General features: G+C 50.7%; 1 protein-coding gene across 2 annotated transcripts in view; it reads right to left on the bottom strand.

Annotated features, from left to right (window-relative positions):
- Positions 1-21706, bottom strand: part of C4H10orf90 (chromosome 4 C10orf90 homolog) — a 183930-nt gene that overhangs the window by 18766 nt on the left and 143458 nt on the right. Inside the window, exons 5-7 of one of the 2 annotated variants that reach the window (XM_027930287.2) lie at positions 6158-6448; positions 3088-3287; positions 919-1096 (exon numbers count right to left, since the gene is read on the bottom strand). In XM_027930287.2, the coding sequence (XP_027786088.2) occupies positions 919-1096; positions 3088-3287; positions 6158-6448 (669 nt within the window). The remainder of the gene's footprint in view (positions 1-918; positions 1097-3087; positions 3288-6157; positions 6449-21706) is intronic. The other variant, XM_027930288.2, reaches the window with a different exon arrangement.

The raw sequence follows: 21706 nt of genomic DNA, 5'->3' as shown, positions 1-21706 counted from the left end.
GCAGGAATTCTATGATAACACCCTTTTCCTCCTGTCCCCCCAGTGACCCTTATGGGACCTTGGTAATGTTTGCTAAGCTGCACTTTATTGAATATGGTCATTTCCCCAGAGGAATTTTATTTAGAATTTTACTCATGATTTCACTTCCCGGGGTCCAAAACATTTTCCTAGGAAGAGAGAACTCATTCCTTTGTCCAAAGGAATAAAACTGAGGTTTCTTCAGGCCTCCTGAGTCTAACATTTGGGTTGGCAGGCTGTGAAGTGTGCACTCTAGTGTCCCCCACCCTTGCCTCATCTTTTCTTGTGATTCTTGCTAGTTTAATAGTCTGTTTATAAGGTCCATGAAAGAAGGAGTGAAGTCAGTCTTGCTCACTGTGGTGTTCCCAGCTCCCTGCATGATGCTCGCCCAGAGAAGGATCCTGATAACTCCTTCTCCCATGAGAGTGAGTGCCCTTCCTCCCAGGGCAGCTGGACCCTGGCCTCACAGTGCCCCACGAGCTGGCCATCCCTTGTCTGAGCTCGCAGCAGGGAAGGGGTTTCAAGATGACGAATGTTGATGTAGACAAGCTGGAGTCAACCTCTGGCCCTGAGACGTGTTTTGCAATCTATAAAGGGCAAAGGGGACCTCTTGCAAACACGAGTTAGGAGCCAGGAATGTGAACTTGCTGTCCTGGCTGCTGTGGTGGTGTGGCTTCTTTCCCAGCTAGAGTGGTAAACTGTGTCCCATGATTTTTCTGAGCAGTGAGATGCCCACATGGAATCTCTCAAAATGGGCTGGTCCCAGAACAGGCTCCATGACACCAAGGGTCGTTTCTGCATGTGTCCATGGCATTGTTCGGAACCACCCTCCCAGGAGAAGGCTCAGGCCCCAGGGTCCCCTCCCTGTCTCCTCCATCCTCCCCGCCACCCGTGGCTCACCACTGAGAGGATGGGGAACGGTGAACTGCTTCTTGTTGGCGCGCACGGGGAGCTGGCTCGGCTTCTGCTCTGGGTGCTCCGTCTGCTGGGCCTTCCTCTGCTGCACCATGCGCTCCAGCTTTCTCAGCCGCTCTTGAGAGCGAGAAATGAACTGAGGCCTGTGGGCCTCCAGCGCTTCCTGGTGGGAACACAGAAAAAGTCTTATTTTTAGGATAAGTGACATCAAAAGGCAACACGTCCATCCATTTGGCCAAGAGAAGCCAATCAAAAGTGTGACGTTCAGAGACATTTTTCTGCCATGACCTCACATAAAGGTTACAGTTGTGTGGACAACACGGGTCCTGGTGGTCAGTTCTGGCTAGCACCCAGAGCCCCGGTGCAGTGGCATCCAGCAGAAACTAGCACCCAGATCATGAGAACAGCTGCCCCTTTTACTTCCACCACTCAAACCGCTCATTGCCAACAGACCCAAATCTGAGTGCCCGGTGTCCCCCATTCCAGAGAGACATGGGTGGGGACAGAATGCAAGCTCTGAGTCACTGGCTCCTGGTAGGGATTGAAGCCTTTAAGGCCACAAACATACATCACCCATCCAACCAGGTGGAAATGGGCCTTTCGGGAGAGGCTATGACCGTGGCTGGGGGACAGCAGCTCTCCCCCGGGTGGAAGTGCTGGGACGGAATCTCTGCCTGTGCAGAATGGTCTCTGGGCTCCAGGACAGGTCAGAAGTCCTACCACGCCATGTGAGCCCCGTGCCCCCACCTCCCTATGCCAAGCCACTCACACAGGTTTGCTGAAGAGACTGAGTGCCACCATGCCAGACCTGGCTAGATGCTCTCTGGGGACTTGTCCCTTGGAATCCCCACATTCCTTCTGGAAGGCAGGTGTGTTTATTCCCACTGGACAGATGCAAACACAGAGGTAGCTGGTAGCTTAGAAGATGGCATGGCGGCCCTCAGCTGTGCCAGTCCTGTGCTTTTTCCTGTGCCACCTTTCCTGATGGAACTCCTGGTCTCTGAATGACTCTGCTCAAGCCGTCCCCCTGCCTGAGGTACCATGCACAGCCATGCCGCTGGCTGAGTTCTGACCCTGCTAGTAAGCCCTGTTGGATCTTCCTGTTCGGCCCGAGCATCCCAGGGCCTCACAGGCCACCTTGTGCAATGATGAATCACACATGCTCTTCTCCATGCGAGGCTGTGAGCCCTGGAAGCCCGGGCATGTCCCACTGACAACACGTCTCTCACAGGCCCTGCCCTGACCCATCCTCCCCCACCCCACTGGAACTCAGGGCTCCCTGGGACAGGGCATGGTGGCTTCCATCTGTGTCACATATGTGTCCCTGGCAGTTGTGGTAGAAAAGGAGTCTCCTTGCCATATGCCAGCTGTGGCTGCTGGTGGGACAAGGCACCTGTCACTGGATGTACTGATGTCAGAGGAGGTCCCAGCTGGAGAGACGGCCCTGTGGACACCTTGCTGGCCCAAGAGTGGCCGCTATGCAGCTGTCCTCCCCCTTGAGGATAGCCCTGGAGCCTCAGAAGCTTCAGGGCACCATGAACACTTCACAGGGCCCACTGAGCCCCCAGGGTGCAGGAGCTGACCAGTGGAGCCATCTCCGCCTCTGCAGGGACAATCACAGCAGACCCAGCGCCTGCCCTGGGGTGTGGCTAGCCATCAATACACCATGGCAGGTCTGAGTTCGTTTGCCCTCCTAATTTTTATAACTTAAAAAAATGTGCACATACCATTTTTATAATTAGGAAACATCCAATCACATCATCTCTATCCTTCACGTCACGGCCACCTGTTTTTGGAAACTTCCTTAATCTTTCAAAGTCTCATCTGAAGATGGGGTATTTAGGGACTCCTGCCTGCTAAGGGTCATTTGAGGATCAAAGGTGCTGAGGCCTATAAAGCGTCCTGTGTAAACTTTGAGCCCCTCTGTCATGGCTATGATCACTGTCACTGTGGATAGCATTTGATCCTGATTCTAACCTGTGGAGTCAGTGTCTCTAGATCCATTAATCAAACAGAGAAGCAGAGGCTCAGAAAGGTTAGGGAAATTGCCCAGTGTCCCACAGCCTCTAGGAAGGGGAATCAGCTTCCAGCCTCAGAGGCCAGGGAAGGCCTCCCCGCCTGGCAGGAGTCTGACTGGACACACAGAGGCCTTACCTGCAAGGTCAAGGAGTTGGCAGGCGTTTGCTCGAGCTCAGAACCCTCTTCTGACAGGTTAAAGGTCTCTGCTCCCTGGGGGGCTGCTGGTGAGGGTGGCTCTGGTGAGGGTGGCTCTGGTGAGGGCTCAGGCACAGTGGGCTCCTCACTCTTCTTACATTCTTTTATTTTCACAACCAGGTCACAGCACGTGTAATCTCCTAGGAGAAATTTAGGATTCCATTTAGAGGGCACCGGAGGATTCTCGCCTGGCTCCTCAACACTATCAGACACAGAAGACAATTTTGGAAATAGAAACGCCAGTGGGTTATTAATGGTCCTCGTTAAGCCAACAAGATGAGGCCTCGTCACAGACGCCCCAGGCAGCACTGGTCCCCAGGAAGAACCTTCAGTCATCTCCACTTCACCACTGGCTAATTATGTCATGGAGGTATTCCTGCTCCTGGTGTTTAGAAGGCCTTGCTCAAATTGAGAAGAAACTTTCCTGTTCTGGGCTTCCTTTTAAGTGTGCCCTGCACGTGGCCACAGTTGGCTTGCTTCAGGACAGCGTGTTGATCTGTCTCGTGTTTGCCGCGGTAACGATATAAGGACGGGGGACGGTGCTCGGTCACTCATCCTCCCCTTCGTTCTCCACAGTCTGCTGCCGGCTTTATGTAAGTGATTGGAATGATGGCTCTCTCAGGGCTGGTTCCAGTCCCTTCCTGGGGCCATTTTGATTTTCCTTTGTGGAAACAGTAGACTCCTCAGCAGCTCAGGTAGGGCAGCCTCTGAGGGGGTAGGAGGGAGATTCGCAGCACTCACTGGCCCCTTCCTGACCAGCACTCGGCCTGGGACACACGAAGATCTCTATCCTTAGCCCCCCCTTCCCAGGCTCCCTCTGCTGCTCCGCCTGCAACCTCCCCACCGACCACAGCCACACCACCCCTCGCCCTGGCAGCACCTTGCTTACTTCCCACCTCCACACGCCCCTTTGACTCCACTGCCCCGTGATGTCCGGCCTGCAGCCCCAGCTCCAAGCTTCCAACCTCCAGGGCGCCTCCTCCCTCTGCAGGCAGAGCCCAGGCCTGACTCTTGCTGTGTTTCCGCAGGGGAACACCTTTCGCCCACCCAGCAGCATGCACCATGAGGTGGGGTCAGAAGATGCGGTTTAACCCCACCCGCCTGAGGCTCTCCAGGGGCTGGACCACGTCCTACTCAGTCTCCATCTGCCAAGAGCTCCACGCCAGGTGCTTAAAAGGAGTTAGCCCTTCTAGGATAGGTGAGGTGGCCTCAGGAGTCTCACGGGCCACCAGATACAGCTCATACAAACCAGGCTGTCACTGTCACTTTATCCTCTGTGGGAGGACTAGCTGTACTGTCCACTCAAAATCCATCAACATTCCCTACTCCCTACAGCCCAAGCTGACTGGACCTTCAGGCCTTCATCTTGTGAGTGTCCACCTCACTGAGATTCTCTCCCAACACCACTCCACTTGGAGGCTCCCACACCATCTGTCCTTTGCTCTCGTCCTACTGGAGGACTTCCCCATGGTCCCTCCACTTTAGGAGTGACCACTAGGCCCAGTTGGCTGAGAGCTACCACTCAGCCACGAGGCTGGCCCCTCCCACGTGCCCCCCCAGGCCTTGCTGTGAGGGTGTTCTCCAGCTCACGGGGAAGCCACAGGCCTCTGGCTCCCTCTCCACTGTTGTCCCCACCAGCATAACCAGCTGCCCGAGGGCCAGTCCTAACAGTCCTGTCTTCCTCGCTGCTCATCAGAAGACCTGTCTGTCAGATGCAGAAGGTCTCCACCACAGTGCCCCTTCCACCCAGTGACCCTCTGCTGTCCTTTCCTGTTGGGTCTCGGCTCAGCCTTGCCCTGCTCTTGTCCGCCCACTCTGCTCCCGAGACAGTACCTTTAGAGCGAATCTCGCCGTGTCTTCTCCCTGCAGGGCCTCAGTCCTACCTTCAGTCCAGACCCCCTTGGTGGGTTCAGAAGGGTCTTCTGACCTGACCCATGGGACTCTTGATGACCACACCAGGCCCCGGCCCTGCACATGGCACCTGCGCATGCCCCTTGCCACTCCGTGTTAGCCCTTGCCTTTCCTGAGCTCCGAGGGTGTGAGCCTCCCCTGCCTGCGGTGCCCTCTGCCCTCAGGTCTGATTTTTAAATCTCTAAGGTTTCAGGGAAGGCTTCACCTTCTCTTCAAAACCATTTTTGAGGGAAAGACGCTTCTGCCCAGACCGTCCCTGAGTGCCGGGGCCGTCCTCAGCTTCCTCTGGGCACCCCTCAGACGTAGCCCTGCTGCTGACCCGTCCGCACAGGACTGAGAGCCTGGAGTGGACACACTGACCACAGAGCCTGGCAGGCAGTGGCTGTTTAATAATTGCTTCTGTGATGGGCTAATGAGGGAAGAGTTAGGGATCAATTTAGGTTCCGAGTGACATAATTTTTTATTAATTATAATCAAGCCCCTTTCTTTCTGCCCTTTCTGTAGTTGTTTGAGAACATCTTTAGAGTAACAGGAAACCCTGTTCTTAGGCACCGCAGACCATCCCATCACATGCTTGTGTCTCTTTATACATCGTCGTTCTCTGCACATTCAGGTGGCCAGCAGCTCGACCGCCCGAGAGACTGCACCTGTGTCCTACTGGGTTCCCGCCTCTGAGAGGCCACGAACAGGACCTGCCTTGAGGGCATGGAGGTCCATGTGCTCATATTGTTAAGTGTCACATGGCCACACCCCTACACCGTGGTCCCTGCCCATGAATCACCGGGCCTCGGTCAGTCTGGCTGTCTCCCCAGCAGCCATTTCTTAGCAAAGCCAGGGAGCCTGCTGTGCACCTGCGGGTGGCCTTTCAGCCTCAGCTGGTACCAGCTTTGTTCTAGGTAGGGTGGGGACCCATGGCCCACGTGGGGCTGCCTCTGGCTGCGCACAAGGTAGAGCTCAGCCACTATGAAGCCTGATGGCTCTGCTCCCTCTCTGCTCTCATGCCTCCGTAAGGCCAGCAGGTGAGCCGCAGTGGGGAAGGCTCTGCGCTGCCTCCCACGAGCATCAAGAAGGGACCCCCTGGACCGCCCCTGCTCCTTACCTTCGGGAAGCCCTCTTTCTATCTGAGCACCATTGTCTTCCTGCAGAGATGGCCTTGCCTCTTGCAAGGGGCACAGAAACCCAGGCATAGGGACTTTGGGACTCAGGAGGCTTGGATGTTGTCTCTCTCTGGGCTCAAAAAGGTCGCTAGACTCACAGTCATCGCTTGGTGGCCTGTCCCCATCGGGAGGGAAAGGTTTAATGGGCTTCTGTTCCTCTGGGGGAGCAGACAATGACACACACGCTGCTCCGTGCTGCTCCTTGGTGCTTCCAGAATATACTTTTGTTTCTACTAAAAATAAAATGAAAGTTGTGCTCAAAATATCGGCCAAGACCACATCTGAAGTACTGAGGTCTATCGCCCCCCGCTCTGGAAACGGCAGAGAGCTTTGCAGTCAGGGCCCCATGGGAGGTTTAGCACCTCGACTATGGGGCCAAAGTACCTGGGTTCAAATCCCATGTCTGCACTACCCAGCCTCCACTATCATGTAGGTAATTATAATAAATTAATAATATTAAATGGCATTCATTTAATTTTTTACATCACTCACTTTATATAATAAAATGTAATATATTTTATATAGTTTACTTAATTATATATATCAAAAATATCAACTATTAAAGTGGAGGTACTAATGTAATAATAATGCACGTGAAGTGTTTGGTTCAGTACCAGCATTTAATAAGCATTGTTATTGTTATCATTGCAGGAATGCTGAGGCCAGGCAAGCTCCTGGGGCCAGCACAGAGGTCGACCTGCCTCATTAGGTCACTGCACAGTCCACAGGCAGTGGGCCCACAGGCGTGTCCAGCGTGCTGCCTGCCTCCGTGCCGTGGCAGCAGAGTTGGACACTGCCTCGTGCCCACGAGCAGTGGACGGGGTCAGTAAATCATGTGTGACATGCTTCACAACAGTTAAGAAGATTGAGTCCACGTGGAATGATCTCTGCGACAAAAGTCGTTAGGGGACTCTCGCTCTGTTCCCTCCAGTCCCTTCTCCACAGTAAAGAAAGGGGCACGACCCCTGGCTCTGGCAGCAGCCCTGAGCTTCCAGCAAGGCCTTGGGGCTGCGGAGCCTCCCGGCCCGTCCGCCTGGGCCTCTGCGTCCCAGCTGAGGGAATCCACTTCTGGTGAGGCCAGGCCCTCAGCCTGTGAAAAGCACAAAGACTTTGGGACCAAGCCCCCGCCCCCAGCACCCTCCTGGCTCTGGGGTCCAGCCCAGGAGAGTCAACTTGGCAGCTCAAGGTCTGATTCCCCCAGGGGGTAAACTGGGTTTTCCATGTTCTTCTGAACAAACAAAATGTCGTGACGTTCCGACCAGGTTCCAGGGGGGGGTTGACACATTGAAAGGATTAAAAAGTACATAATAAAATAAATAAACATAAAAGGCAATTGTTATTAGATCTTGTCATTTGGAGAGGAGATTTATCCACTAGTGGCAAAGTTGCACTTTGCTAAATTGTATGGAAATAGCTTTCCAAACTTTTACCTCAAAAATCATCAATTCTATTTAAGTAAAAAACAAGTAGGCAGAAAAAAGCCCTAAAATAGTCATTCCTTTCTGCATGGCCTCTTTTGATTCGAAGCTCTCTTAAAGAATCCAGAAACAAATTAGTTATCAGTGATGAGAGACTCAGTCTGGCTGATGGCATAGATCCATCCTGTGTTTGGTTCTTTAAGCTGGTGTATTTATTTACAGATTCGTGGACATAAATCTATTTCATCTGTGTATTACCTACTGACCTTTTCATCTATCATCTGTCTGTCTGTTGCAGTTTGGATCTTAAATGGCCCCCCAAAGCCCTTGTCCTAAAGCCCCGGTTGGTGCCACTGGAAGTGGTGGAACCTCAAGCAGTGGCCCGGTGGAGGACGGAGGTGGGAGGGGGATCTGGGCGGCTGGCCTCTCCTCCGCTCTCCTCCACCCCAGCCAGGAGGTGAATGGTCTGCTCCCCCATGAGCTCCCACCAGGATATGCTGCCCACCCACACTCAGGGCCCCAACACCAGGGATCCACCCAACTGTGGACTGCGGCCTCCCACACTGTGAGCCAGACCAGCATTCCCCCGGGCGCTGACTGCTGGGGTCTCTGCACTGACGGAGAGCTGCCGCTGCGGTGGGTCCATGCACATTCTCCTGGGAGTGGCCCTGTGTGTGGCAGAAGTTCCACTAGTGGCTCGAGAGCGCTAAACCAATGGTAGAAAGTAGAACGGAGTTCGCTTACTGGAGGAAAGAAAAACATGCGGCCAAGGAAGAGCTTTCCCACAGCTTTTGATTGGGCCTCTTTTTGTGGACTCTGAAATGCAGAGCAGGACGGTGTCGCAGGCAGGCTGGCCTTCACAGGGTGAGCATGTGCCCCGTCTCCGCCCGCACACTATGCAGACAGACTGGAATTAAGAGCTCTTTAGTCGTGCCCTACGTTTTAAACCACCTCACCCCAGGGAAGACCCGCAGCCACTGTGGGCTCTGAAGTGGCCTGTGTCCGGCATTTCTGTTTCTCCACTAAAGCTTTGTGCCTCCTTCCTGGGTCTGGCATGTGGCAGAGCTGGGGTAGCACAAATTTCCTTAAGAGTAACGTTCTCATATTCCTTTTCCTAAAGTCAGTTGATAGTCCACAGCTCAACCATCCACAACCTTGCCTATCCCAGAATTGAGCTGTGGACCAGGGTGAAAGAAAACCAATGAAAGTGTTCTGTCCGACAGTTATGAATGGCTTCTACCAATTTCATATCCTTGACTCAAAGAAGAGACCCTTGGACCATAATGTGCGGCCTGTCTATGCTTTCCTCAAGCTCATTGTCAATGAAAAACGCACTGCATTTCCAATGTCAAGTTAACAGGGCACCCACCGAGCCACCTCCTAGGCGAAACGTTACCCAGGCTTCGGACATGACCTCTGAGCCCCTCCTGGGTGGTGCCCACGTTCTTCCCAAACACAACCTCACACTGAATCAAACATTACTTTATTAATTTCTTTTGTCTTCAGGACTCCTTAATCAATATGCTCTTCATACCAAAATCCTGAATAGCCAGCACAAAGCCAGTTGTTTTCAGGGAAGGATGTCATTGTGTCTCTCAGACAAAAGCTTCCAGCAGAGAGTTCAACAGATTGGCTGAGCCATAGCATCTTTGGGAGCATATGGATATGATTCTGGGGAAGGTATTGTAAGTCATGTCCTGAACATGGGGGCTGACCCAGGTGGGCATCAGGAAGGCAGGTTCAGGCACATTCTCCCGGGAGTGGCTCTGTGTGTGACACTCAATGGCCCCAGGCAGGTAATTGTCACATAGAACTCACTTTAGAATCATGTGTACACAAATCATGTGTGGTAGGTATGCTGGCTGGCAGGAATAGGATCAGGAGAGTGGGCCACTCCAGATTTTCTGCTCTTGACCTTGACCTGTTCAACTGAGGGCCTTGGGGACAGGTTTTAATGCAGGACATTCTCCACAGTCAAAAGCACATCCTAAGCCAACCCAAGCAGCAGGGCAGGTGTGGGAGAGCAAGCCCCTCAGCAATCCGTCATCCAAATCAGCTGAGACCAGGCGTGAACCTGGGGTAGACGAGGCCCAGCAGCCAGTGCAGGCCTTTGGAGCAGCTTGAAAATGAATGGCCCTTCCTCAGCACTCTACCTGCCCCACCAGAAAGTGTCTCTGGTATAAACCGATTTTATAGAACAGGCACTCTCCTGCTTCTTTCCCGGAATGAAGGAGACCCACAGATCTTTGGTGGCCTTCAAGGAGCCCTTCCTGAGCCACTGGCCCACCATGGGCACAGTTCTAACAACGTGGTACTTTAGTTCACATTAAGCCAGAATGTGCTGAATGGTTGCCAAGAAGGACCAGCACAGCTGCAGGACTCTGTCACCCAAATTGCAAAAGAAGAGCAAGAAAACCATGAATTGTAGACACACAAGCCCAGAGAGGACAGCTGACTGGGACACTCAATGGCCCAAGGCAAGTAAATGTCATATAGAACTCACTTTAGAATCATGTGTACACAAATCAGTTTAAATTTTGTTAAAGGTGTTGAAGATGAAACGACATCTCTATAGAACATTCATCCTGGTAGAGAAAGATTGTCTCTCGAGGTTTTAGGGGCTCAGCTTTGTGCAGATTGCTGCCTTCTTGAAACAGATTTCAACCATCCAACTAACCAAAGAGGCATTTCTGAACAAAGCAGGACTCGTTGAATCTAAGACATATTCCTCCCTCCCCAAGTTCAGTGCTGCTGGTGGTGATATTCCCCTTTGAAAGCTGGATCGCCTTACAACTAACTGCCTGTTTCTTAGTCATGCAGTAATTGAAGCTTGTGTGTGTGTCTCTGGGCATTAACATAAACACTGATTCCTGAACTTAACTGCAGGTGGGCCTCAAGATCGCCTAAAAGTTCCAGCGCTATCTGCCTCTACCCTGTGTAGCCCTAGGCTGCTCTCCACCCCCCAGCCTTTTAAAGCCCGCTGTCTGCATTACATAGAGCTAACCATCTCACCTTCCTTCTTCACCTGTTTCTTCTCCGTCAGCAAAACCCAGAACTGTAGCATCAAACTGGAAACCAAATAAGTGGGCTTGATGGAGTGGGTGTCAATCAGATAGAAATCTGCTCTGAGGGACACCTGTGGGTGAATGGAGGACTCTCTCTTTCAGTAGGATTTTGCCATCCCTTCTTTTGGCACTGGGACATGAGAGTGCTGCAGTGGCAGGCTGGGAAGTCCACTGCATGGTGCATGCGCATGGATGGACACAGAAGTCACCAAAGAGGAAGTAAGATAGGAACAACCGGAGCTCAATAAGCACATATTATGGTTTGGATTTTAAATGTCCTGAAGGGCCATGTGTTGAAGGCTTGGTCACCATCTTTAAAAGATGGGGCCTCGTGGAAGGAAGTCAGGTCACAGGTCCATGCCTAGAAGGAGGTTCCGTGACCCGGCCTCTTCCACTCTCTCTCTCCTTCCTGGCCGCCATGATGGTAGCAGCTTCGCCCCTCCACATGCTCCACTGTGATGTGCTCTCTCACCCTCAGACAAGCAGCCAATCAACCACGGACTGAAGCCTCTGAAACCGTGAGCCAAAATAAATCTTTCCTCCTTTTAAGTCATTTTTATCGCAGGTATTTTGTTGCAGTGAAAGACAGTTGACTAACACAATGCGCAGCTTCCTAGCAAGTTTATTATTCTTCTCCTTTCAAAGGAGAGAGACAACCTGAAACACCTTCAATTGCAACACATGGAAAACGAAATGAAAGAAAGCAGAGTTAGCTGGTGGCCTCTGGAGAGACAAGTCAGGGAAAACAGAACATGGCTATATGTGCAAGGCTGGTTACATTTTCTCTGCTTTCTTTCTTTTTTTAACTGGTGGAGGCATCCTCTTTTGGCTGCAGGTTAAAACAATTCCTCCTGTGAACGCAGGTCTCCCTTTGGTACCAAAACACAGCACTCCACCCAGCCTTCGGTTCAAAGTCGACATAATCGTTTCAGCATACTTCTGTTCAGCTCCTCCGGAGCAGCCCTGCAGCCGGGCAGGAAGGAAGGAGGCGGACAGGGGTAAACAGCTCCGGCAGAGGCACCGAAGCAAGCTGCCGGCCTCAGGGTCCCAGAGACCATCCACACGGCAAGGCAGAGCTGGGGCTGGCGCCACTGGGAAGAGGAAAGATGAACAAAACAGGACCCGAAGGCCAATCTGGAAGTCAGCCGGGAAGGACGAAGGGCGTCCAGAGACAAAGCGCACCATGAGCGAGTCCTCCCCTCGCAGGAAACAAGACTTCCTGAAGACGCCAGCCCTTCCTAGACAGCAAAGACTGCTTCTGCTATCAACATCAGCCACTGGAAGCCTCACTTCCTGAAGAGCAGACCTGAAGACCCTGAAGAGAGGGGTGATGTCCAGGAAGACGGACTTGTAGAAAGCAGTAGCTGTCACTGGTGGTCTATGAAAGAGCTCCCCCCCCACCCCCGGAAGCCAGGGAAGACGGCTGGGAAGGGGAGCTGTGTCCAGATGGCCACAGGGCATTAGGACACAAATGTGCAAGGCCAGTGGGCAGTCAGAGAAGGGGGGGAGCCCAATGTACTTGTGAAGGTTGTTCTGGGGACGAGTTTCAAGATACCACGTGGGGAACTAACTGCAACTCTCACAGTAAGATTCATGCATGCAGTTGCTGCAAAGTAGGAACACATGTTTCCCCCAACCCAGAGAATATCCAGAAAGGATGCTGGGTAACTGTCGAGGGCTGATTTTCCAATTATGTCTTTAGAGGTTTCAGCTTGGGCACGTGCATGACCACTGATCCAAACCTAAATAAAGTCTTAAAGCAAACATATTTAGATAGCAGAAATAACACAACACACACACACACACACACACACACACCTGTTTTCTAGCAACAGGATGACATCCACTACATTGCAAAAGATGATCAAGAGACACGTTCCAGGTAACTGTTAGCTTGCATCTTTCAACCTTCCACTTCAGACATAATTCCAGGCTATCAATTTTCCCACAATCCTTTTTCTCAAAGCATGACTCAGACCCTGAAGTATAAGAAGTGTTTTAAGCATTTCTCAAAACTTGAAAAATTTAATGATCACTTCAAATGTGATCAAGTTTTGAGACATATCTCTATTAAAGAGATAGATCTTTAATAAATTTATTAGGGTTGGATGTGAGGTATCCTGCAAAAGCTCACATGTAAGACAATACAAGAAGTTTCCGAGGAGAAATGATTGGGTTATAAGAGTCTTGACCCAATCAGTGATTTAATCCTCTGATAGGGATTAACTGAGTGGTAACTGAAGTGATGGGGTGTGGCTGGAGGACATGGGAGTGGGGGCGTGGCTTTGGGGAGATATTTGTATCTGGAGAATGGAGTCTCTCTCTGCTTCCTGAACACTGTGACATGAGCTGCTTCCCTCTGCCACAGACTCCGCCATGAGGAATGGAGCCGGCTGTCTATGGATTAAGACCTCTGAAACTGTGAGCCCCCTACTAAACTTTTCATCCTCTATAGTTGTTCTGGTCAGATCCTTTAGTCACAGTATCAAACAAACAAAAACAAACTGACTAGAGCAAAATTGTAAAAGGAATAAATGATTACTGTAAAAAATATTTGAACTACAGAAAAGTATGCAAAAATTAAAACACAGGGCTTTGGGTTTGGATCAGTGGTCATGCACGTGCCCAGCATCACAGACAACAACAAAGATTTAAAACGCTGACAGCGTGACACTGTCCAAATGCCCTAGGGCACATTTCCAGTGAATTCACGTGTGGCCTTCTGCACTTCTTAATTTCCACTTTGGAGGCAGCGGGCTACAGAACAGGACTGCCCTCCTCCATGCCCAGGGCATGGGCACATGTCCACCAAGGTGTGGCCACTGGGAGGGAGGAGGGTGGCTTACTGCTGCTGACAGCCACTCTTTCCCTCTTGCCTGAGGATTTCAGAAGCTTTCATCTCCCCTCTGCTTTTGTTTTCCCAGATGCTCTGCACAACTACCAAGCAGGAAATGCTGCGTGTTAAAGTCGATCAAAAATAAGCTGATCTCCCAGGTGTCAGAGGGAGGAGTAGAGGAGAATGTTGGTCAGGATCCTGCAGAGTGACTGTCTGCTCAGGGCTAGAGTCGCATCCCTGAATCACTGTGTGTGTGTGCGTGCCCACATGCATGGGGTGTGTGTGTGTACACACACATGCATGGTGTGTGTGGTGTGTGTGTACACGCACATGCATGGTGTGTGTGCATGGTGTGTGTGTTTGTGCATATGCATGATGTGTGTGTGTGTGTGTGTGTGTGTGTACGCGCTGAAGAAGGTGGGGCTTCCATTTCGGACTTTCACTGTGCTACCTGGAAACTCAGAGTTTTCAGTATTTCAGGGAAGAGAAAGAGGGTTGGATATTGGTCTCTGTGGTTCTCTTGAGGAAACATCAACATCTTTATCTTCAATTTGACAATTCTTTGTTGAGTACCTACTATATGCCAGGCTCAATTACAGGGCACTTAGGATGCAACAGTGAAAACTCAACATTCTTGTCCTCATGAATTCTACAACCAATAACTGTCACCTCCATAGTTAGAGTCTCACCTCCTCTCTGACGATTCCACAGATATCCAGTGTCCTCCACCTCCAACCCATCTCAGCTGGAATGTATCTGCACCAAGTACTGCATCATCTTGAACTAGTAAATCAAACCTCCTACACGCTGATTACAATTACTAAATCTCCTATCTCACACACTATTACTCAGCATCATGGAGACTTCAAGTCCCACCATCTCTGTGGCAGACACAGCTGATTGCCTACTCTATAAACATCCTCGTTTTCTTTCCTTTAACTTAGAAAATCCTCCTTTGGTTCAAGATGGCAACGTAGGTCTGCCCTGCCTGCCCACCTCTAGATTTCTTCCATTCTTTCTTATAGTTTCAAGCCACTTACTGTTGAGTGTCTAGTTGCTCAGCACAAAACACAGTCCTAACTGGTGAGGGACAGGCCTGGATAGCTACAGTAATGGTAACATAATCAGGTTCACATGGGGGTTTGTTAAAACCCTGACCACTGAGCTCACCCCAGGTTTCCAGTTCAGCAGATTTAGAGTGGAGCCCAGAATGTGTGCTTGAGTCCCTGGTACTGCTGATGCTACTGTTCTAGTAACCACACCTGAGAATCACAAGTCTAACTTATATAGCAGGTAAGAAATAAAAGAACAAAAGCAAATAAATACCAGTGGCTTGGCACTGCTAATAAAAATGTATAAACTAGCAGCTCTAACAGCACCTGGGAACTTGTGAGAGCTGCAGAATCCCAGCCCCACCTCCTATCACCAGGGTCAGGATCTGCATCGAAGCCCATCCCCAGGTGGCTCCCAGGCGTGTCTGAGTCTGAGGTGCAGCACAAGCTACCTGACCTGGGTGGGCCCCAAAGCAGGAGGCTATGCTTATCAGTTACTTGGGATGGTGACACCTGTCCCCAGGACCACAGAGGCTGGGAGAAGGAACACAGGCTGCACTGGCCCACCAACACAACACTCATACGTGGCTCACGTTGCTCAGAACTTCCTTGGCCAAAGACGTGATGTCAGAGATGGAGGTGTGCAATCCACCCTGGTGCCCATGAGAGAGCAGAATGTGGGACATCCAGTCTCCACAGTCCTCCTAGCTCCCCTTCCTTTCCTCCCCGCTCCCAACTACATGCAGGCCAGGGACTAAGAAAATGTAGAAAGGTTTAAGTATCAGTGTAATCACTAGAACAAAACCACAAAGCTTGTGAAATACATGTGTGTGTGTGTGCATATGTGTGTAGAAATAGATACAGGAAAGCTGAAAATACATACCTTAGAGAGAAAATAGAGTAAATATGACAAAATACAAATATTGCAATTAAAGCATTAGAGAGGATCAACACCAGTCAGGCCAATAAATGAAAAAGGACCAACCTCACTTTTTAAAAGAAAAAGACTGAACATGACGGTCAGCAGTGGGGCTTTGACTGTGGATGACAAACCCACACAAACTTCCTGCTGGCTCCTGCAATGGGCCTCACTTGGACTCATCATGGCTCAGTGTTCCTGTCCTATCAGGCAAGGGCAAGCCGCACAGATGCAAGGAGGAGGGGTCAGGGCAGTGGGCAGTGATGGCCTGGCCATAGAATGCATGGACATCACTGATCTGCACTTGGCCAGACAAGGTGGCTCCTGCAAGCGGCCAACTCCAACTATGGCATGGAGCTGAGGGTGTTGTCCCTGTTCTAAGCAGTCCAACTCACCAAACCACAAACAAATCCAATATGCAGGAGCCAGGGGACAGAGCCCAGCAAGATGTTACAGGTGAGGACATGGTCCGGCAGACGTAGAAAAGAGCATCTAGAAAGTCACAAGACACCTCGAGTGAAGCTGCAGCTTGCGGGCAGCCTGGGAGGCTCCAGCTAAGCAGTGGTGGTGGCCCAGTAAGATGGACTGAGGCCTTGCCCACCCCACAGCGGGCAGACACCTGGATGGTCCACAGGAGGCCAGCTTGACCTATAGACAATGTCCACCCTCTGAACGTCAGCTCAGCATCACAAGCCTGCACACCATGCACCTCCAGCTGCCTGGGCTGCCTCCAGCTCAGCTCCATCCTTGTTCTGTCTGGACAGCTGTTTTCTAGTAATAATCTGAGCATATGATCTGCCTCTCCCTTTCATGGCCATGCACAGTGAGCGTCACATGGGTGTCCTGGGTAAACTGAAGAATCATCACTAAATGGGGACGGAACTCACCCTCAACTCACGGTCACAGGGCTTAAGCCAGAAACCAGTGGACTGTGCTGAGTTAAGGAGGAAATGAAAATTTGAAATGTTCAATATACATGACCAAGGACGAAGCCAAGAAGTGTGCACTGTAACAGGGGACTGTGGGCGCTATAAGGGCTCTGGCAGCAGATTCCCCTTCCTGATACCATGTTTAATACATATTCAACTAACAGCATTTTCAGGAAATGGACAGTGGGGGATCTGGGTTGGTGTTCTGTAGGGCTGGGGCTGGAAGGACACACACCTGCCCGACAGTGTCCCCTCCCTGCCTCTCTGGTCAGTCTATTCCCCCCCATCATCCAGACCTTTTCCATTACAAGATCTGGAAACCCCATTTGGGGAAGACAGAAATACCTCAGAGGGAAAGGAAGTGAATTCCAAGGCCCTGGAGCCCCATGGAGAAGGCCCCGGCTCCCCGGCTCAGGCTGCTGGCCACTGGACGCACTTCCCAGCCAGGCCCACAACATTTTCTGGTTCTCTCTGACACTTTTCATAAACTTCAGTCCCGTCAGGCCCAACTCAGCAGGAAACTCGGGGCCTGCGTGCATTCCCCCCTAGGAATGCCGTGCCCTCCGAAGGGCTATTTTTGAGAATCAGAACTGGAGATGCTCCCGGAGGCCTCTGAAGAGGAGCACGTGCCACATGGAAATAGCAGCCAGGAATAAATCAAGTGAGAGAGGAGGCTGACTCAGCTCGGGCTGCAGTCAGGAAGCAAAGAGAGACACGGAGCAGGCTGGTCTTCCTTGCCTCCCTCTCCCGGGACATCAGCTTACACACTTGATGTCCTTTCATTCCTGTTCCCTCCCCAAATGACCATCATTTCCCAATGAAATAAACAGGTGGCATCACAACAAACGCCCGGCTTCCTAATCACTCCCATTCAACACAGACTTTCCGCGTTACTTATTTCTCTTCACTGAGAGCGATTCATAAGCAACAAAGCGTGTTTCTTTTATGGTCTTGCCTCATGAGACCACTTAGAGTATGGAAAAATGGAAATGTTTAACTGTTTTTAAAAAGCTACTGTAAAAGCATTTCCCTTATGCCCTGAAGAAGGAGAGATTTCTTTGTGAAAACGAATGTCACCATCTTATTGCAAAAAAAAAAAAAAATCATCATTTTGGAATAAGGTGGAGAAGACAGAAACCATTGGTGAAGAAAGGCCTTCTTTAAGCAGATGGTTGCAGAAGAGGGTGGGGAGAGGCACAAGGTGGCTTGAGCTCTATCCTGGCTAGCTGTGTAATGACCGCTAGGAGAAGAAACGGAACATGGCTGAGTGTTATCTTATATAGACGGCACTACTGGCATTCAGTGACTCGGAATGACTGAAGGACGTGACTTCTATCTTGGTACCTCAGCACCATCCCCCACCCTAGCCACTTATTTTTATCAGAATATTCTAGAAGTTCACATCATTAGGGAAGAGTGAATCTACTTCTAACTCCCTGACCATCCTGGTCAAGTTGTCCAGAGCTTCTCTTGGGACAGCAAGTGTGCTACCTTTCACACCAATGAGCCTACTGCGTCTCTGCTGTCTGGGAGCCCTCTTTGTGTCCTCTCTTGATACCTTTCAAAGGACCTCTGGGTCAGGCTGTAGAATTATTGCAGCCTCCTTTAAAATATGAGTTTTTAGGTCACAGGCCCCTAGGCTGCACTGGTGCTTGTTGTCTTAAGAAAAAACTTTAAAGGTCACACTAACAGCTTACGTGTGGGCATTAGGGGAAGCAGGGCTGGGGTACAAGGGAGCTCTTGGTACTATTTTTTGCCCCATTTCTGTAAATGTAAACTTACTTCAAATGGTCATCTTGATAGGTTTTTAAACGTCCCCCACAAAAGCAGCAAGCAGTATTGTGTACAGTGAAAGCTGTTTCTCAGCAGCTCTATAAAATGACTATGTGTCCATACACCAGGAACAGCACAAACACATTCCTAACGCCACATTCGTAAGACACCAGGTGATGCAAGTGTGGTCCACAGTGCCCATTAATCTGCTAAGGAGCAGAGAGGGTGTGCCAGCTGCTCAGAGCCCTGCAAGTGCAGCCTCTGGCCCCTCCTGCATATCCCCACCTAGAGCCTTGACCCACACCCTCCAGGGGGGTTCACATCCTGCAGTCACAGCTGGCTGAATGTGCAATGTGACATCATTCCAGCAAGACAGAAGGTGCTAGAAAGAAGGTGGAATACAGGCCTAGAGACTTGGTACCCATACCCACCTGGACCTGCCACCCACCAGCTATGTGACCATGCACAGGCCACCCAACCCATGCAGTTTCAAGTGACTCATTCACAATGAGATAACACCACCTGCTCTGGGAGGAGGAAATAGAACCACGTGAAACTCAAAAATGATGACGTGCTAAGCAAAGATGAAGCTTCACTATCATCCACAGCCCTGGGGTGGCCTGTATCTAATGCCTAATTTTAAATCTGTGACCCTTAAGTGATTTGGATAAATTTTGTCCTTGATTTCAAATTTTAGGGAAAAAAACATACACACAATAAGCCCAGAGAGGCAGAAAGACAGTTTGTTAAACCCTTGACCAATGTCTCACCCCCTTGCCCCAAACTTTCCACTTTGCCAAATTTACTGGATGAAGGCCAGCTGAAGGTCAATGTAAGGTAGGGGTGTGACCCTCTTATGTGGTGTCACGAGAGTTGTCTTTTGGGTAGAACAAACCAAACCATCTTCTGGGTCTGAGAGGCTCTTGGGGAGAGGGCTGTGCTATTCAACCCCCTGGCCATGTTTTTGTCCCTTGAAATGCCAGCTCTCTCCGTGAGTCATGTCACCTGGGGAGCAGGTGAGTGAGAAGGATATGGAGTTAGAAAGAACTAAAGAAGACCTGCAAACTCAAGGCTGGAGAGTGTGCAACAAGAGCCTCTGCCTCTGCCTGCTCCCGTGGATGGGCTCCTTTTGGTAAACTACTCTAAAGCTTCCCACCTTCAAAGATGCCCCTGAGCACCTTAGATCTTTACAATGGGGGTGGGCTGTTAGATAGACTTGGGCCAAACTTCTGCCTCACCCAGCTCCCAAGGAATGACAGACGTGGTGTCCACGGTCAAGGTGTGAGTAGAGATCTTTGGACCTTCTACTATAAGGCTGCAAGCACTCAGGAAGGGCCCGCCTTACTCCAAGAAGCAACATCCTGCTATGTCTCCATGGACCCTACTCAGGTGTGGGCTGGTGAATCTGAAATGAAAGTCCCCTCAATGGCCAAGTCCTGCACCCCACAGCTTCGCCCTGGATTCGGGCAGGAGAATGCACTAAGAAGGGCCATGGGTCTGAAATGCATGAAGTCTCTCTACAAGCACTGCAGAGCTTGCCCTGTCCAGACCTAGAGGGCTCAGAGCTGGACCAGGGAAGGCACTGCCGAGCTCCCATGAGTCCCTGGTCCTCAGGACCACTCACGAGTGTGGGAGCCCAACTCACCCCAACCAGGGACCCAGGCCGTAATGTGCACAGCAGCCTGCTCTTATTTATACACTTGGGGATTACAATTTTCCTCCACAAAGATGCTGTTCTTCCATTAAGGCTGATGGCTGTCATGTGGCCTAACTGAAGGCATTTCATTTTCCAGATTTTCTAAAAATAAATCACAGGGAAGGAAAACATATGTATCATCTCTATTTGGGATTGCAAAAACACAAGCAAATGGGACTAGAGAGACTCGCTGCCCTGGAGATCCAGTTCCATCCTGACGAAGAGGTCAAGTCCGGCACATGTCATTAGAGGGTGTGGATACGGGACAAGGAAATCAGACTTGACTTGTGATAGGCTCACGGTTCAGCAATGCCCTTTGCATCCCTGAATAAACTTATCCCGTCCTGTCTTGGGTGGCCAGGACACCGAAGGTGTGCTCTGGCAACTCAGCTACAGAACTGCTCTGCATTAAGGGTCCAAAGAAGAAATGCATTTCTGAAAATCTCACGCTAAAGAAAGTCTCTGAAAAGAGAATTTTTAAAATGATTTTCATTATTCACTTGTGATGATGTATGCCAAGGGTAAGAAGAAAGTGCCTCTGGGCTATAGTAATATCAAACACAAACATCCTTCCCTAGTGACATGTGTAAGGAAAAGGTGGTGACAGCGCCAACACCAATCAGAACACCAACACCACTGGGGGGCAACTCAAGGTGTCACAAAATGGCAACACTGAAAATGAGTTGTTGGGCTGAAGAAGTAATTTCTGAATTTGGCTTTAATATTTCAATTTTCCAGGTGGGACCCTCTCCCTGTTTGGGATCCTCTTTCCCATCCTTGAACTTGCAGGCACCTTTGGTCTTGGCCTCACCTCTGCACCCAACTTTGTCAAGTGCTGGGGAACATTCAGGCACATTAGTCTCTGCCTGGCAGTGAAGGTTGTCCCCAGGGACTGGAGAGCAGTTAGCTCAGAATATTTGAAAATAATCAGTGAAGGATCAGGCAGGGCCTGGGCTAACCCCCACATCCCTTAGTTCAATGACTTGTTTACCTCCAAATCCAGGCATTTCCTCAACTCTGGCCTTCCCCAGCTCTCCATGGAATTGACCAGCGAGTGCTGCCCATGGCACCTAAGACACCTGGGACCACCATGCACCAGCTACATGCATCACACTCACCTGGTCACCCTCTGGCCCTGCTGGCTTTACTGCCTCACCTGAGATCTGGAAAAAATTAAGTCACATCACAGAGTCACAAACTCCTCCCTCCATGATCTGGCCTCTGCCAGCTGCCTGAGCCTGGAGGGCTCCTCCCCAGCCCCTCTGTGCTCCAGCCCCCTGGCCCTGGTCCTGAGCCCTGAATGCTCCAGGTCCTTTCTTGCCTCGTGTCAGGACATTGCCCCAGCTGTACCTCCTGTCTAAAAATGCTCCTCCTCTCCAAGGCAGGCTCCCTCATGCCCCGAAGACTTTGGCTGGAGTAATACTTATTTAGAGAAGACTTCCTGGGCCACCCCATTTACAGAAGCCAGCAAGGAGTCACCCAATGCTATGGGCCAATTCAGAGGTTTGCAGAAATTCCTGCCACCACTTGAAACTCCTCAGGTGGAAGTGAGTGTCTGTCTGTTGTCCATCTTTAGCTCAGTAGCAAGCTCCATGGGGGTGGGGACCTTGCTTGCTTACTGCAGTGCTGAGCACCTGAATGACACCTGGCACTCAATCAGCACCTGTCAAGTGACTCGCATCATCACTGAACTGACAGCTTGTGTCTTTGGCAAGGGCGTTTAGCTCCTGAGGAGCCACGCAAGTCCTGAAGACTCACTCGCCTATTGCAGAGCAGATAATGAGGGGACACAGAATCCTTATC

Source organism: Marmota flaviventris, chromosome 4, assembly GCF_047511675.1.
Source record: "Marmota flaviventris isolate mMarFla1 chromosome 4, mMarFla1.hap1, whole genome shotgun sequence".
Lineage (NCBI taxonomy): Eukaryota > Metazoa > Chordata > Mammalia > Rodentia > Sciuridae > Marmota > Marmota flaviventris.
Note: the sequence above shows the minus strand (reverse complement) of the source record. Positions and strands in the feature narration are given on the sequence as shown.